Here is a 16,623-nt window from a genome sequence, read left to right as displayed (position 1 = left end):
TATATTATATATATATATATATAAGCCTGGGGGGTATGAAACTAGAGTAAATTCAACAAGAAATGATTTAAGGCACTTTTAAGGCAATTTAAAATTTAAGGCAAGATTTAAGGCAGTTTTGCTTGTGGATGAAAAATGTTGCACATAAAATAAATTAACACATTCAAGAGATGACGATTTTGGGTTTATCTGGGTAATAAAAAATAACATCTTTAAGGATAAAACTGTGGGTCACATTAGTAGGGTTCTTCTCCAAAGGCGAGATCTTCGAGCAGCTGCCCGACGTCTCCTTTGTGTAGACATTGCAAACGCCATACTAGGTAGGAAAACCGTACTAGGTAGGGTTGTCGAGTTACTGATGCTGAGGTGTTAGTGCACCTGTCGCCTTTTTTTCCTTTTTTTTTTTTGCAGAACTTATAATTACATACAAGGTCAGGGAAAGATGCATGGTTGTATCTTTAACAATGAGCTATCAATGACAGAAGAACAGAAAACAAATATCATGGGTTTGTGCACATCATACCATGAGATTATAAACAGAAAAAAAGCACAATGACAAGGTTAAGTATCTTTGAATAATTCACCATAAAGCATCTTAAAAAAAAATTTAAAAAAAAAAAATATATATATATATATATAATAAAAAATAACATCTTTAAGGATAAAACTGTGGGTCACATTAGTAGGGTTAAAATATAAGAACTTAAATCAACCCAAAATGTATTGGTTATACTACAATCACAAAATAAATTGGCAGTCTTTTCATCAACAACACCACAAAATGAGCAAGTTTAATCAATATCAAGATATCAAGATATTTATATTTCAAGGATGAATTGAACCTGTCGCTCATTTCTTTTAAGTTGTTGCGGTTGTTATTACGTCTTAGGTCACATGATAACATGAACATGGCGGATGATGTCCGGATCGCATTCATACTTAACGCTTTCCGGTTATAGCATACGTACTCTTTTAATTTAGTTAAGTAAGTACTTATTTAAATTATGTACCTACTCAGATAGTATGCTGTTTCAGACGCAGCCACTGTCTGCGTGTTTTTTTATTTTATTTTTATTTTTATTAGACATTAAAGACATAACATGCAACAGTTACAACTTTAACAAGACATCCAAAAAGATAACACATTTAAAGGAATGGGTTTACATTACATAGAAAAAAAAATAGAAAAAAAATCAAAATCAATAATAATACTTAAAGAAAAAAAAGACAGCATATACCCGTTCAATTTTCAAGTAACTTCAACTTTTTAGCGAATAAAATTGTATCTCTACATTTTTTGTTATCAATACATTGGAGAGACTCAAAATACAAATGAAAATCAGTCATAAAGACCTTCAAACAGGGCACTGTCTGCGTGTAGGCATACCCCTTGTCCAAATACCCACACTTGCGGTCTTGGCCACTTGAGAGCGCGTGCGCGCGACGGGAAGTAAGTGCGCAAGACTGTCCCAGGTCTTAAAAACGCCAGAGCGCAGTGGCCTTAACGCACACTAAATCCACACTATCTCGAATACCGCTCCGGAGCGCTATTCGAGGCTTAGTGTATCCCATCATGCATCATGTTCTGGAAATAAATAGTGAGACTCTTTGCCGAGATCTCGCGAGAGGTCACGGAAACCTTTCCAATGCAAGTTAAATATTAATATAATAATTAGATATTACATATCATTTGGTAGAAAAACAGTGTTTTTACGTTTTATTGGTGCAAAGATGAGTAGTGGTGGTATTTATTTTGTACAACATTTGCAACTGCTTTTTATCACTTAATTAGAAGCACCACAAATTAAAATTGTCATGTTATAGGGACTACTGAACAGACATTTAGAAGTTGATTTTAACATGCAAAGTATTTAAAATTTAAATTTAAATAAAGTTATGTAAACACTTGCATTTTTACAACACTACAAGTGTGTCCCATCAGGTAATGAAAAGTTCGACACACACTTGAGGTCTTCATGCTCACTTGAACACTTGGGCCAAATACAGGAAATACGTCATATAAGTAGTCAAGTGGTCAAGTGCAAAGACCGCAAGTGTGGGTATTTGGACAAGGCTAAAGACCTTTCGCCGAAAATTTCGTAACACCGGAACTCGTTCTTCAGCCAATCAGCGAGCACGATACAAGCATGTGGCTTATGACAATACTGAAACATGGAGGCTGACTTTTGAGAGCGAGCAGTGTGGCCAGTTGTATTTGTAAGACATCGCGTTTGTTTATATGTTGTTATGTTATAAATGAGGAAGTTGTAAAATTAGTCTCCGTGCTTACATTATCTTTTCTGTCAGTGTGGTGTCCTCTGGAGGGTTTAATAAGTAATTTGCATCTAGTTCTAGTCATTTTTTAAAGTAGTAACGTTACAAAGGAAAATTCAGAGTGTAGTTTCCGCAAGGTGTAGCAGCACAGTTTATGTCTGTTTAATGTTTAGGTTTTATGAATTGTGCCTTATTAGACTAGAATTACAGTTACGGAAGTGCGCTGCATTAACAGGGATGCCATGCTTAAACCTGGAGGAAATTTCCGGAAGACCAGCAGCGTGAAGTTTTGCATTAACTTTTTTTCCCTCCTTTCCCGAAATTATTGCACAATTATTGTGCGATTAAAAATTGAAACGGTCTGAATTGGGCGAAAAGATCGATGCGTGTCGGGCAGGGTCACTGGTTCCCCTGATTAATTTGAGTTGCAGCTGTGTAGGGATCAGTTTCTCTTGAGTCATTTTGGTTTTCCAGTGAAAATGCTGCTGTCTCTGGTCGTGCACACTTACTCGTTGCGGTACTGGCTTCCAGCAGCGGTGATGCTGGGCACCGCTCCTGCTTATTTACTGTCCTGGAGCGTCTGGCGTCTGCTGTCCACTGTGCTGCCGTCCAGACTTTATCACTCTGTGGATGACCGTGTGTATTCAGTGTATCAGAGTATGGTCCTGTTCTTCTTTGAGAACTACACGGGAGTGGAGGTTAAGTATGACTTTTTTTTACTTTAGTGCGTTTACCTTTTTTCAGCTTTTTCTTCACTAACTACATGTAACTTCTGAATGTTTTATCCAACTAAAAACAATACTGGCCCCCTTGTTACATGTCTAGGATATATTGGCATATATAAGTCATTAAATAGTGCTTAAAAATGTACCACTATTTCATACGTTCAATTAACTAATTCTTGTTCTAATGCCATTAGTTTTGAAACCATTAACATTTCTATTTTGAAGTTAATCTTAAACTAAACATCTCTCTCTCTCTCTCTCTCACACACACACACTGCATGACCCCAAAAAAAGTGCCATTTGGATTTAAATAAGCAAATACTGAAGAGTTTGGACTGTGTCATTATTGCAGTGGTTAAAGGAGTCATAATATGTTGCTAAAAAGAACATTATTTTGTGTATTTGGTGTAATGAAATGTGTTTATGCTGTTTAAGGTTCAAAAAACACATTATTTTCCACATACTGTACATTATTGTTTCTCCTCTATGCCCCGCCTTTCTGAAACGCATCGATTGATTGGCCAGCTATCTAGTGTGTTGTGATTGGACGAATACCTCAAGCGTGTGACGGAAATGTTATGCCCCTTACCAGACTGTGATGCCCTGTCCGGCCGGAGCGACGAGACAAAAACATTAAAACCCATTATAAACGAGGCATTTGTTGCATCCAGTGGGGACATAATTACGGATTATAATGACTTACACTGTCTTTTTACGCGTTGCATCGCACTACATAAACATAAAACCATGTCTGCATTTGTGATCGGAGAAATGACAAACAAGCGCTACTCTACACTGCTCAAAACTCGCGCTTGAATCATCAGTGGCAAATCCTTTAAATATAAAAAAAAACGTACTTTCAGTCAGTGAGTCAGAACAGCCGGCATTTTAGTCTACTCTATCAGGATCAGGAAACAGTCCTCCAGCTCGCCTGAAGTTATGGTTGATTGCTCTTTGGCTGGATATCAACTCACCCATTAACGTAAATTACGCCAGAGCGCGTACACACCTTACGCATCGGATGCCATGCGCGCGCTCAAGGAAGTTGGACATAGTGGTGTATTAGAGGTAAAAAATGATATAAATACTGTTTGGTTTCTCGCACAAACCGATCGTTTCGTGTCTTAGGACATCAATGTGTCGTCACGAGCCGCAGGGTTTAATTTGGATTTGTCTGTGCATGTTTTTTTTACTCCAAACTTTTGACTGGTACTGTACTATAATATACACAAAGAATATCGGCCAATATATCGGTATCGGCTTTTTTTTTTACTCCCTAATATCGGTATCGGTCCCAAAAAACCCATATCGGTCGGGCTTTTATATATATATATATATATATATATAAATAAATAAATAAATAACATTTTATATTTTTCCCCAACCTTATGCTTAAAATTAAGTCTTTTTTCCACATGGTAATGGGAGTGTATATTTATGTGCACAAGAACAGATTTATGATAACTTTACAAATGTATTAAAAAGAAAAAAACTGAAATATCATATTGATTTTTCATATTGATTTTTTGCGATGATGTTTGAAATTTAGCTCCGGTGCATCAGGTGAACTCTTTTAGATGTTTCTACACATTCATTGGTTGAGATAGGGAGATCATGTGTACAGTGCAGATGAGAGAACCTTTCAGAAGGACAACCATCATATGCAACACTGACCTGAATTCTGTCAAGGTGGAACAGTGTTGTAAACTAACAGTGTTGAACTACCTTTCCTTATTGCATGACATGTGAAACCCTGCTTGAATTAAAATACTTATGTAATGTGATGTTCTAGTTTTTGTTATGAAGTATGGAGTGTAGACTGATGTGAAACAAAATTAATTTAAAAGCATTTTAGCATATAAATATAACATAAGGGTCTGAATACTTTTTTATCCACTGTGTATAACAAGAAGCAGCTGATTTCTTTTGACATATTGATAGCAGAAAAATTCCTGAATGTTGTTTTTAGATTTACATTGTACAAAAAGCACAAATGGATCATCAGTATCATCAAACATTTTGACCGAACTCTTTCTTGCATGTATTCTCTTGTCATTTTTGCTTTTTCTTTCAGTTCAGCTTTTTGCAATCCCTTTAATCTTGTCACCTTTGTAATAGATTTGTTACTTGGCCTACCATGTTGTATAGAGACCTCTGATCATTAATTTTTTTTTTTTTGTGTTCCTTAGCATGTTTGTGTTTTTGGGGCAAAGCAATGAAGGGAGGGCTGTGTTTGTTTTGGGTAGGGGTGTGTTTGTTTGTATGTTGATTTAATGTATCAGCAGTGTTTGTCAGATATCGCTTACTGCACCTTTAAGTGCATAAAATCCATATCAATTAAGCTTACTGAACAAAACAGATTTGTTTCCATTTACTATAAAACTGGAAACTAGGCCTTTTTGTCAGACAGTACTATCTTCTAAGTCATGTTCATTCTAACCATATTGTTCTTGTTGTCTAATGTATTGAAATGTTCATGTAAATATCTGTCCAGATTGTCATTTATGGGAACATACCAAAGAAGAAGGAGAATGTGGTTTACGTTTCAAACCATCAATCAACAGGTAGGTCTCAACGCTCTATAAATGTATATATGCTCCAAAATGTGTGCTACTAAATGTGTGATGCAGACCATGAGAGAACTTTTTTTTTCTTTTTTTTTTTTACCATGTAGGTAAATACTATGGTACCACACTGTATATCTCGGTATCATAGTATCTGACACCATCACTGTACCATTTGTAAGGGTTGTGTTCTCCATTGTAGCTGATTGGATTATTGCTGACATGTTAGCCATCCGACAAAATGCACTTGGACACGTAAGATACGTCCTGAAAGATGGTCTGAAGTGGCTTCCTTTGTATGGATGGTATTTCTCACAGGTAGTGTGCATATGTAATTTGAAACTTTAGATCTCATTCATGTTCATGTTTATTGAATGGGTTTTATAAACTATTTACTCAAGTTTATTCTGCTTGTGTTACATTAATAGGACCAGTTGTATGTTTATGACTATGATTGATGTCATTCACAGCATGGAGGTGTGTATGTGAAGAGAAGTGCCAACTTTGATGAGAAAGCCATGAAAAAGAAATTATCATCTCAGACCATACTGGGTACACCTGTGAGTATATATCCATGGCACTCAGTGACTGAAAATCCGGAAAGCAATGCTTGACACATGTATATAGAATTCATGTGATGTGCAGTCATATGTCTCTCTTCTGTATATTAAATGTTTTATATAATGGCTTCAATTAGGGCTGGGCGATAAAATAACGATAATTATTGCAATATAATTTTCCTCTAACATTTTGATAAAAGTTCGATATAATGTTTATGCGCCAAAAGCAGAAGGAAACAGCGCTGCTCATTTGAACTGCACCACATGGACCATTTATCCGCTTGTCACAAAGTTCACACAGTCAGAATAATTAAATTTCACCATATAAAAATTTGGTTGTTACAATTTTTTTACAGATGTTTCTGTTTTTGATTAATGAACATTTACATCTGCATTCTAACTCAAGCTACTACTGTCAACTCAAGCTACTGTCAAATGTGCATTTCTGAGACAAAAAAACGTGATATTAATATTGCTGCCTGCACTGCAAACTGTGCTGAAGATACTCGTTATCAAAGTCAGGCAACACAAACTTGTTTCATGATTTGAAAAAATATCACTCATTAGATCATTCAGAAACTAAGAAATTCATTTTTCTATTAAAATTTTTTTTTTTTTTAAGGAAACGCTACTGGAAAAGTTAAGCATTTGTCATGTTTTGACCATTTAAAGAGTAGTTTAAAACCACAATTAACGGTCTGGTCTCTACAACTTTTACTCAGGAGAAGAAATCTGCCTTTAAACTTGAATGAAATAAAGATTTGAAATGTATTGTGATAATTATCGGTATTGACTGATATGAAAAATTTTATTGTGATATTTTTTGGCCATATCGCCCAGCCCTAGCTTCAATGGGTAAAGATACTCCTTTATGTCAGGATCCATTATCTCTGAAGCATATTTTGATGGACTATAATGTCTTGAACTCCTCTAGGACACTTTACTTTTCAGGTGACTCTTCTAGATTTTTTTTTTTTTTTTTTTTAATGCATTTTTAAAAAGTGTTACTTTTTTATTTGTTTTATATCGTTTATTTACTTTTTCTATTTTTCACTTGGTTCTCACCATGAATATAGCCATGGTAGCTGCCATGGCTCTAAATTATAATCAGTCAGTCAATCAAATAATGGCTTCTGATTGTTCAGAATGTGTGTCAACTAGGGCTGCAAGATATTTCAGAAAAATGCAATATGCTATAGCTAGCGAGATATTCATGAGAACTTGCTGAAACCGCATACTGGACTTGTCATTCTGTGCTTGCATCCTCCAGGCAGCAATCCAAACAGTAAATCTAATCACCATACAGGCAAAAGTTCACTTTAAGAATTAAAGCTGCAAGCAGCGTTGAAAGGGCACTCGCACCCGAAGCCACCTCCACTCGGTGGCCTTAGGAAAACAGCGAACGGTGGGCAATATGCATTTAAAGTGGTAAATATGGAAGGAACATTTCAAAGTCATTTATATGTGCCAAACTTCCTGCTGCCAGCTGGTGGGGCTATGACTATTACTGAATATTGATATGTAGATGTCTTCAGGCCAGGACTTTAATCAAACATATGAAGTTTGGTGCAGATTGAACATAGTATGTTTGAGTTACACCATGTCCTAACCAGACGTGACATGACAAGATTCCAGCGCCAAGCAATTTGGCTGTCCACACCAGACGGTATGATTTTTCCCATTATAACAAAAAGAGAAGTAGTAAGACTTGAAACATTTTAAATAAAGATAATTGTTTTACCAAGGTAGAGATTGAGGATGATTCCCACAAAACTACTTTCTGCAAGCTTTTTTCAAGATAAATGAAAACATTTTTTTTAATTTTCATAATTCGCAATTTATCTATACAGTGCTACAGCAAAAACTGAGAAAAAAAATACATTTGATTAGAGAGCATTTTCTATACATTACATAGAGTATAGAAATAACTACAAGTCAAGCTGCAATACCAAACACGACCACACAGAGACGCAGACAGACCACTATACCAGTCACCTTAACCTGACTGTATATAAATATATACCGATCCATTCCAAATTATTAAACGGAGCAAAACATAAATTTAAAAAGTAAAAAATAACATCCTGAATTTGTCAAATATGGTGATCTGAAGGCAGCTCGACATCACCAGTGAACAATTCCTCTGTCAGAGTGAGTGTTCATTCCCATATATAAACACCACTGACCGCAGCAAACTCCTATAAAAACACGCTTCTTCAGCAAGTGTCAATTATAAAACACTTGCCAGACATGCGAGCATACTGAAATGTGCTTGTGCAAAAAGAGAGCGCACATACACGGTCTGTTTGTTTGCACATTAAGAATAACGGGCGTGTCTAATAATGTACGACTCCTGTATGTCACTGTAATCGTCTTTACCGCCATTACAATCATCATCCATCAAAACTTCACTGGTTTCCTTTATGCAGCCCATACAGACTAGTCCTGACTTCATATTTCTTATTTACAGAGTTTGTTCCCACCAATCGCTGCAGGGGTTAAGGTTACTTATGATGACGAAAGCATGTTAGTGCTCGCCCTCCCGGAACTCATAGAGATTGCATTGCAGTGCCTGCAGTTCGAAAAAGAACATCTTCTTCTTGTACGATTTTATGGCGGTTGACAAGCCAACTTATGGTGTATTACCGCCACCAACTGGACTGACCGCCTACCGCCACCAACTGGACTGGAGTGTGAAGCATTAACGGGAAAGAGGGAAAAAGGAACCCAAAAAAAAAAAAAACTAAAACGAAGCAAAACAAACAAAAAAATAAAAAACCCATTCCATAAATAAATAAAACAACCGGTAGTATTAGGTACATATGCTCTTACCGCATAGCTGACATATCCAATATATACTCTCTCTGGCATTTTTTCTTCATCAAACTGAAGCATTACAGAAAGACTATCTACTTTCTCTTTATTACGTACACATTTCAGTCTTTTCACTTCAATCACCTTAGCCCCCTTTATGTTGCTCTTTATTGATTCGGAAGATACATCAATTGGAATTCCATAGATTACTCCCCTTAACCAAACTCTCTTACTTGGTACTGTGCAACTCACCGATTGACCTAGCATTGATTTTATGCCCTGTGCCTCTTTCTGTTGTTTTTCATTTTTACAGAAAATTAGAATACTCCCATTTCTCAAAGTCTTGGCACTCTCTACGTCTCCTACTGCTTTCTTTATTGCTTTGGTCAATTTTACTGGATTGATCACAAAATCATCTGCAAACTTCATCAGTACCTTGAAATCCTCCTTGCTTGTCCGTACCAGCATACTGTCTTTTTCACTCAGTTCCCGATTCTTGTCTACAACTTTTCTTTCTTTTACGATTAATAATTTTACTCCAATCATTTGCTCCTGAACTCCTACCGCTACATTCTTCCTCCATCTCCGGATCACTTCCGGTACTACCGTCACTTCCTTCCATCAATGCTCCAGTCACAGTCCAGTGTTCGCTCGAAATCTCTAGAGACACGTCGAACCCATTTCCACTTCTGCAGCACAGCTCATGTGAAACACCCGAAAAAGAACATCTTTGTATGGAAGTCTATAAGAACAGTCTGGGCGATTCTTGCTCAGAGAGAAATCGCCCAAAAAGGGGCGGTACTCCACAGAACGTGACTTGATGCTGATTGGACTGTATATCCAGAGGCAGAATAAGCAGTCTAGAACAGTGACAGCTGTGATAGATAAAAAAAAAAATACCTCCCTTTCGCACTTTAGTGGTGGGTCACCCAATCGCCCTAATGAAGAAACCGCCCCTGGAATGAAGCATATAATCAGTACCTGAGATTATCAATGGGTACGTCTCAATCAGCTCCCGCGCTCGTGAATCAGTATATCATGTACACGAATTCGGTCACTGGTAAGTTCCCTGGCTCACTGCACATTGGGACAGTGATTACTCAATTTCCGGTGACATGACTACGTACAATGTCAACGAACAACATTGTAGAACGTTACCGCAGGTATTAATCAACAACAAGCAGGACAACAAATAACTCTTTTTGATATTATTTGTTATTCTTTTTAAACACATTGTTCTTTTACGTGTTCTTACAACATTTCAGCCGAATTTTAATTATAAATGTTAAGTAGATGTGTTCATTACCTGTCTAGCAATGCGTGAATATACAACAACAAAAAAAGAGTTGTCTTTTCAAATCTTCTATCGCGTGTCATTATATTTATCGAGTGGGCTTGTGTGGTTTGTTTCCTGCTTCAGAGATGTGACGTAATTTCTGGTAAGGGAGCATAGTGAGCACCGATGCTCCCTAGTTTGGCTGACTCCCTGATCAGTGCCCTTACTACTGAACTAGTGCGCTGATTTGAGACGCACCCATTGTCATATTTTGTATGTTGTTGTTCCAGCCGCGACGTTGCATAAATAGAAACGGTTTCTAAAATAGAAACTCCATGTGTCGTGTCTGGTTAGGACAAAAACTCTGATTAACACCGAAAAGATGCTTTTTATCGAGTGTTGGGGGCGTCGCGTCACGTGTAGTTAGGACACGGTGTTACTGTGTGTAATTATTCGCGCGAGTAGATTACATACAAAGTCAATGCAAAGACGCGAATAGAGGCGAAATGCGCGACGCGTTTGCCGCGAACGAGAGATCTAATCAATCAATCATATCATATCAATCGCGTCTTTCGTGATTTGAAGTTCAAAAATTTCAACTCAGCGGAAAATTCGCCTGACGCGTTCAATCAGCGAAGAGCTTATTGGCACGTCTGGTTGAATCAGAAAATGGAGGAGCGCATTATTGTAATTTATCTGTTTGCGGGCACCCCGAAATATTTGATACAACTTCATATTCTTATATGGCTGTCATCCAGGCGCAGTTCCTGGAGAAGATGGTGAAATTCACCGAGTTGTGTGCGCCTCTGTATGGTGCTGTGAACCCAGACACGTGTGCGTTTGGCTTTCAGGCGTTTTTGGGACTTCCACAACAGGTACAAAGCAGCGATCGTATTTATCCTCACCATGGTTGGTTACTCGCGGGATGTTTTTCGCCTCACTCGCGCGAATAAAAACAGCGCGAGTGACGCGAAAAACACCCCACAAGTAATCTAGAGCGAGTGACGCCATGCGCATATTCGCTTCGCGTCTGGTGTGAACACACCATAAGTGTAAAACATGACATATCCTGTTGCCAACAGGTAGTGCTATGATAACTGAATATTGACCTTTAGATGTCTTCAGGCCAGGGCTCTTATCAAATAACAAATTTAAAAGTGCACTAAGCGATTTTTGAAAAACGCTTTTGACCAAAGTGTTGGACCGAGTCCCATAACACACTCGCAGCCAGTCAGCAGTAAGGGGCGTGTCTAGTAATGATTGGAGAAGAGAGCGCTCAGTGAGTGCACAGGATTGATATTAGCAGATCAACTATATATAGCGAGAGATTCTTACAAATATCAACATCGTTTGGCAAAAAATCACTTGGTGCATCTTTAAGGCAGATTGGACATTGCATGTTTTACTTGGAGTAAAACATGACATTTCCTGTTGCCAACAGGTGGTGCTATAAATTATAACTGATTATTGGCATGTAGATGATTTCAGGCCAGGACTCTTACCAAAAATTTGAAGTTTGAGGCAGATGTTTAAGTTAGTGTAAAACAAGTGTTGTTTTACAGGTGGCGCTATGATTGTAACTGAATATTGGCCTTTAGATGTGTTCAGGCCAAGACTCTTATCAAACGTGTGGAGTTTGTTGCACACGGCTCTTTGATCAGTAGAAAGTACTGCTCCGTCTGAAATCACTACGAGTTTGAGTCGCTTATAACTTCATCGTTATAAATATACTTATCATGAAAATACCAGAGAAGGCTTAAAGTACAGTCATAGAAAGATGCCCATAGGCATTTCCTGGAACTACGCATGTTATGGTACTACTTCTGCGGGGCATATTTGGAGTTTCTGTGCGAGAGCGCACTCTGGCATTTAAATGCAGCAGCATTCAACCATACTTCACTGACAAGCTGCGCATAAAAAATCGCAGCCAACCACCAAATCGTGCGGTTTATTTTCGATTTATCGTGCAGCCCTATTTACTATGTTGCTAATAGTGCATCACAGTGTTAAACATGTCACTTCCTGTTGCCAGTAGGTGTCGCTATAACTATAACAGAATATGGGCATGTAGATGTGTTCAGGCCAGGACTCTTATCAAACATGTTAAGTTTGGGGCAGATTGGACATTGCATGCCTGAGTTACAGCAACCTGTTTTCATTGTATTGTTAGCATGCTTTAGCAAATTAGCTAAGTGTTGCTAGAAAGCTTTACCATGTTTTTAGCATGTTAAGTTTGTGGCTGATTTGGACACTGCATGCCTGAGTTACAACAACTTTGTTTCATTTCATTAATAGCATGCTTTAGCCCAGGGGTGTCAAACTCAATTACTGGAGGGCCGGAGCCCTGCAGAGTTTATATTCAACTTAAATTAAACACACCTGATCCAACTAATCAATTCCTTAAGGCTTATTTGAAAACTACATGGAATGTGTGTTGGAACAAAACTCTGCAGGGCGCCGGCCTTCCAGAAATTGAGTTTGACACCCCTGCTTTAGCCCTTAGCTAAGTGTTTCTAGCATGTTGCTAGCCTATTTAACACTTGCCGAAGTTTTTAAATATGTTGATAGGAGTCCATAATAGTGTTAAACATGTTACTTCCTGTTGCCAGCAGGTGGCGCTATGACTAACTGATTATGGGCATGGACATGTGTTCAGGACAGAACTCCTATCAAATGTGTGAAGTTTGGGGCAAGTTGGACATTGTTTGTAGGGGTGCTCCGATCAAGATTTTTGAGGCCTATCGCCGATCACAGAAAGCAGTATTTGCCGACACCGATCACAGATACCGATCTTTTTAAAGCCTTCTTTTTATCATTTATAACTATTTATAGTGATACTCCAATCAGGATGTTTAGACATTTATTCAGGGCCTGAATTTCATTTTTGAAAATGGGGGGAATTCCCCTCTTAGGTGACTCTTGTGAGAGGGGAAGCAGCACGGGGACTGTGCTTTCACACAAGAGTCCGCTACTGATCCGTGACTGTTTACCACAAACACATTTATCCATTATCATTGTAACTGAAAATGCTTTTTCAGCATTGCAATTCTTGTTTTACACAGTCCAGTAATACAATCTTTCACAGACGTTTAAACAATAAATATAAGCAACGCATTATTCAATGCTGTTTACTTTTGCATTTACTTCTAGATTTATGCAAAAAATGCGCTGTTACTTTAATTCAGTGCTTGCAGCGCAGCAAAAATAGACTCGGTGCGGAAACGATCTCTGCTCTGCTGCAGAAGCACCGCTCCTGAACGCACTGCCGGACCGCAACCGTGTGAAGTGTGCACGCTTTATTAATCTGTTAACATGAGCGCGGAAAAAATATGCACCACATTCGCACTGCAAACGGAGTAATGTGAACCTGGCATTATGTGTGTGCGCTGCAAGTGTGCATGAGCGCTGAATGGTTAAACACTGGCAAGAATTCAAAAGTAATGCTATTTATAAAGTTTAGTGACGATGTGACTGCCTCGATTGTGCAAGTGACAATTCCTGTGTCAACTGTGCAGCGTGTAGCTCGCTTATAGACCGACGCGATGTGTGGTGATTTGAAGCCATTCGCGTATTTTGAGAGAGAGAGAGTGCGCACGGTGATTCACTCACGCTATTTGTGAAATTACGTCTCACACAAGGTTTTCAAATTACATTATAAGTTATTTAATTAAGAAATAATGAAGGTGAGTACCTCACCTTCAGCATTATAATTATTTCACCCGCGCTGGACAGAAACTGAGATGGTGCTGCTGCATGTCGTGCCAAACCTCTCGCGGCAGGCGCGTCATCAGCTTGAGATTGGTTTTTTGAGATCGACCTTTTTAGAGGCCGCCGATCAAACATCCCAAAGCGATTATCGGCCGATAGTGATCGGTAGCCGATCAATCGGAGCACCCCTAATTGTTTGCCTGAATTACAACAACTTCCTGTTTCATGGCAAAACATCAAATTTTGTTAGGTTGCCAGGGACACGGCCTTCAGCGAAAACTCAAGATCTTCGCAATTTAGCATTACAAAGGCCTTATGATTACACTAACCAAATTTGAAGATGGTCCAATTAAAACTGTAGGAGGAGTTTCTTAAAGAGCAGGTCATATGGGTTTTTGAAAAATCTCTTTTGCAGTTTGTAACGTAGCTATCCTTAAATGAAAACAATCTGCAAAGTTGTTAATCAAAAAAGTGCATGATAAATAAAGATTGTCTCTCAAAAGAGAGAGTCGATTCTGAATCGCCTTAAGTCGTCATATTTTTGAATCTTTTGCCTGTTACCGGTATACGTCACTGGGTAACACATTTGCATAATCCCCGCCTGCCCACGAAATACGAACAGAGTCTGACCTGCCCACAAACACTTCTGCTAGTTAGTGTGTTTACATCATGTTGAGAAGACGCTGTGTTCAAGGATACCACAGAAATACAATTTGAACATTTTGTTGTGTGTGCATGTCATTTTACCAAGGACTGCTTCTCTAATCTTGGCTTTTAGATATTGTCTCTCAAAAGAGAGAGTCGATTGCTTAACGAGTCGTCACATTTTCGAATCTTTTGCCTGTTATCGGTATACGTCACTGGGTAACACATTTGCATAATCCCCACCTGCCCACGAGTCTGACCTGTCCACAAACACTTCTGCTAGTTAGTGTGTTTACATCATGTCGAGAAGACGCTGTGTTCAAGGATACCACAGAAATACAATTTGAACATTTTGTTGTGTGTGCATGTCATTTTACCAAGGACTGCTTCTCTAATCTTGGCTTTTATCTTCGTTGGCTTCTAATCTTCTTAATTTGTACTAACAAGCTCTCCGAACCACAACCTGTAAGTACGATCCCTTATGTGTACATTTTCAATTGAGTGCTCAAAATATCAAGTTGTATACCTAGTGCAGCTTTAGGTTTCCAGGTAAAGCACGATATTACTGTCTTACTGAAGTAGTTCTGATAATTCGCTGTGAACCCACTATTTCCTAAGAATGTGTTGATTGATGTAGACTGACGTTGTTCTAATTACTTAGTTTAATAATAATGTAGTGTAGCACACAGACTTTATAATCATTGTGAAATTGCTGTTTATTTTGCTGCACCGGCAGTTATAGGGTTAATGCGGGAGAGACAAGCGAGTTGCTTAGGCTGGTGCGCTGTTCTGCGTTCTGATAAAAAGTTAAGACCGAGTGTCTTTTGTCTGTCGTTCTTCAAACATTACAGTAGACATATTTTGGTTTACAAACTGTATTGTTTCATCAGTTAGCCACGTTAGCACTTGGCTAACGTATCCACCATTATTGTTTTAAGTGTTCACAGTTTAGCAGCTAAACTTTAGCTGTGGGCACGATCCGCTTGCATAAGTGTTTTTGTATTTTATGTCATTATAAGAATGGATTGGAGCACTATATTAATGTTTTATGTAAAGGTGCTTTGTCAATGGTAGTGCTCGCTAACTTGCTCAAGGACTCCTCTCTGTGCCAATCACAACAGGCTTGGCCAGCTGACCAATCATAGCAGGGTAGGCTTATGGAAGGGAGGGGTTTGCTCCGAACTTGCTTGGAACGAATCGTTTTGAAATCATTGGCAAATGACTCTAATATTAAATGTATATTCTGAGAAAATTACAATGTTTTCTGACCTTAGATGCATTTAAACCTGTTGTAGGGGACTCCAACACAATATTAGGACACTTTAAAATACCATATGACCTGCTCTTTAAAGTACGGGGCCTGAAAATGTCAAAAATTGCACAAAAATCATAGAGGAAATTCAAAATCGCTGACTTCCTGTTGCGTTTAAGACTTCGCTCCAAGAGACTTTTTTGTAGGTATTGGGACATTACATTCTTGTACTGAATTTCGTACACGTACGTAAAACGTAGCGGGAGGGGTGCTTTGTTGAAATTTTAGAGGTGGTGCTATCGAGCCATTTTGCCACGCCCAATTCTGAAACCCATATCACATGTAAACTTTCACCAGTTCTGATGCGTGAGCAAAGTTTCGTGAGTTTTCGAGCATGTTTAGGCACTCAAAAATGTGATTCACTTTGGAGAAGAAGAAACAGAGCAAGTCCAAAAGGGTCCTCGCACCATAAATAAAGTGCCATTGAGTTTGAAGATTGGTATATGACAAAAAAACACATGCTACCCCCTTGAGATGTTGGCACAGGTATATAAGCATTTCACATTCGCTGTCCCTCTCATAGCGTGTGCAGGTTTCAATCTTTAGAGCACACCCCCCAGTTGCGTACCCATTTTATTCTCCGCTATCTGCATTAGAGCCTGACCGATATATCATTTTGCCGATATTATCGGCCGATATGAGCCTGTCACAGATATATCGGTATCTGCGAATACGTCACCGATATGAACATTTTTTTACAGAACATATAACGCAGATTAAATGCTTCTGAATGGTGTAATTACTT

At 38.4% G+C, this 16,623-nt stretch overlaps 1 protein-coding gene across 1 annotated transcript in view; it reads left to right on the top strand.

Annotated features, from left to right (window-relative positions):
* The first annotated feature begins 2,198 nt into the window (after positions 1 to 2,198).
* Positions 2,199 to 16,623, top strand: part of LOC107665182 (1-acyl-sn-glycerol-3-phosphate acyltransferase epsilon-like) — a 53,076-nt gene continuing 38,651 nt past the window's right edge. Inside the window, exons 1-5 of the mRNA XM_016455964.1 lie at positions 2,199 to 2,217; positions 2,749 to 2,972; positions 5,494 to 5,563; positions 5,766 to 5,881; positions 6,034 to 6,123. Coding sequence (XP_016311450.1) covers positions 2,754 to 2,972; positions 5,494 to 5,563; positions 5,766 to 5,881; positions 6,034 to 6,123 — 495 coding nt within the window. The 5' untranslated portion in view covers positions 2,199 to 2,217; positions 2,749 to 2,753. The remainder of the gene's footprint in view (positions 2,218 to 2,748; positions 2,973 to 5,493; positions 5,564 to 5,765; positions 5,882 to 6,033; positions 6,124 to 16,623) is intronic.

The sequence above is a fragment of the Sinocyclocheilus anshuiensis genome, unplaced genomic scaffold, assembly GCF_001515605.1.
Source record: "Sinocyclocheilus anshuiensis isolate Anshui unplaced genomic scaffold, SAMN03320099.WGS_v1.1 scaffold639, whole genome shotgun sequence".
Classification (NCBI taxonomy): domain Eukaryota; kingdom Metazoa; phylum Chordata; class Actinopteri; order Cypriniformes; family Cyprinidae; genus Sinocyclocheilus; species Sinocyclocheilus anshuiensis.
This window is presented reverse-complemented; position numbering and strand designations above follow the sequence as displayed.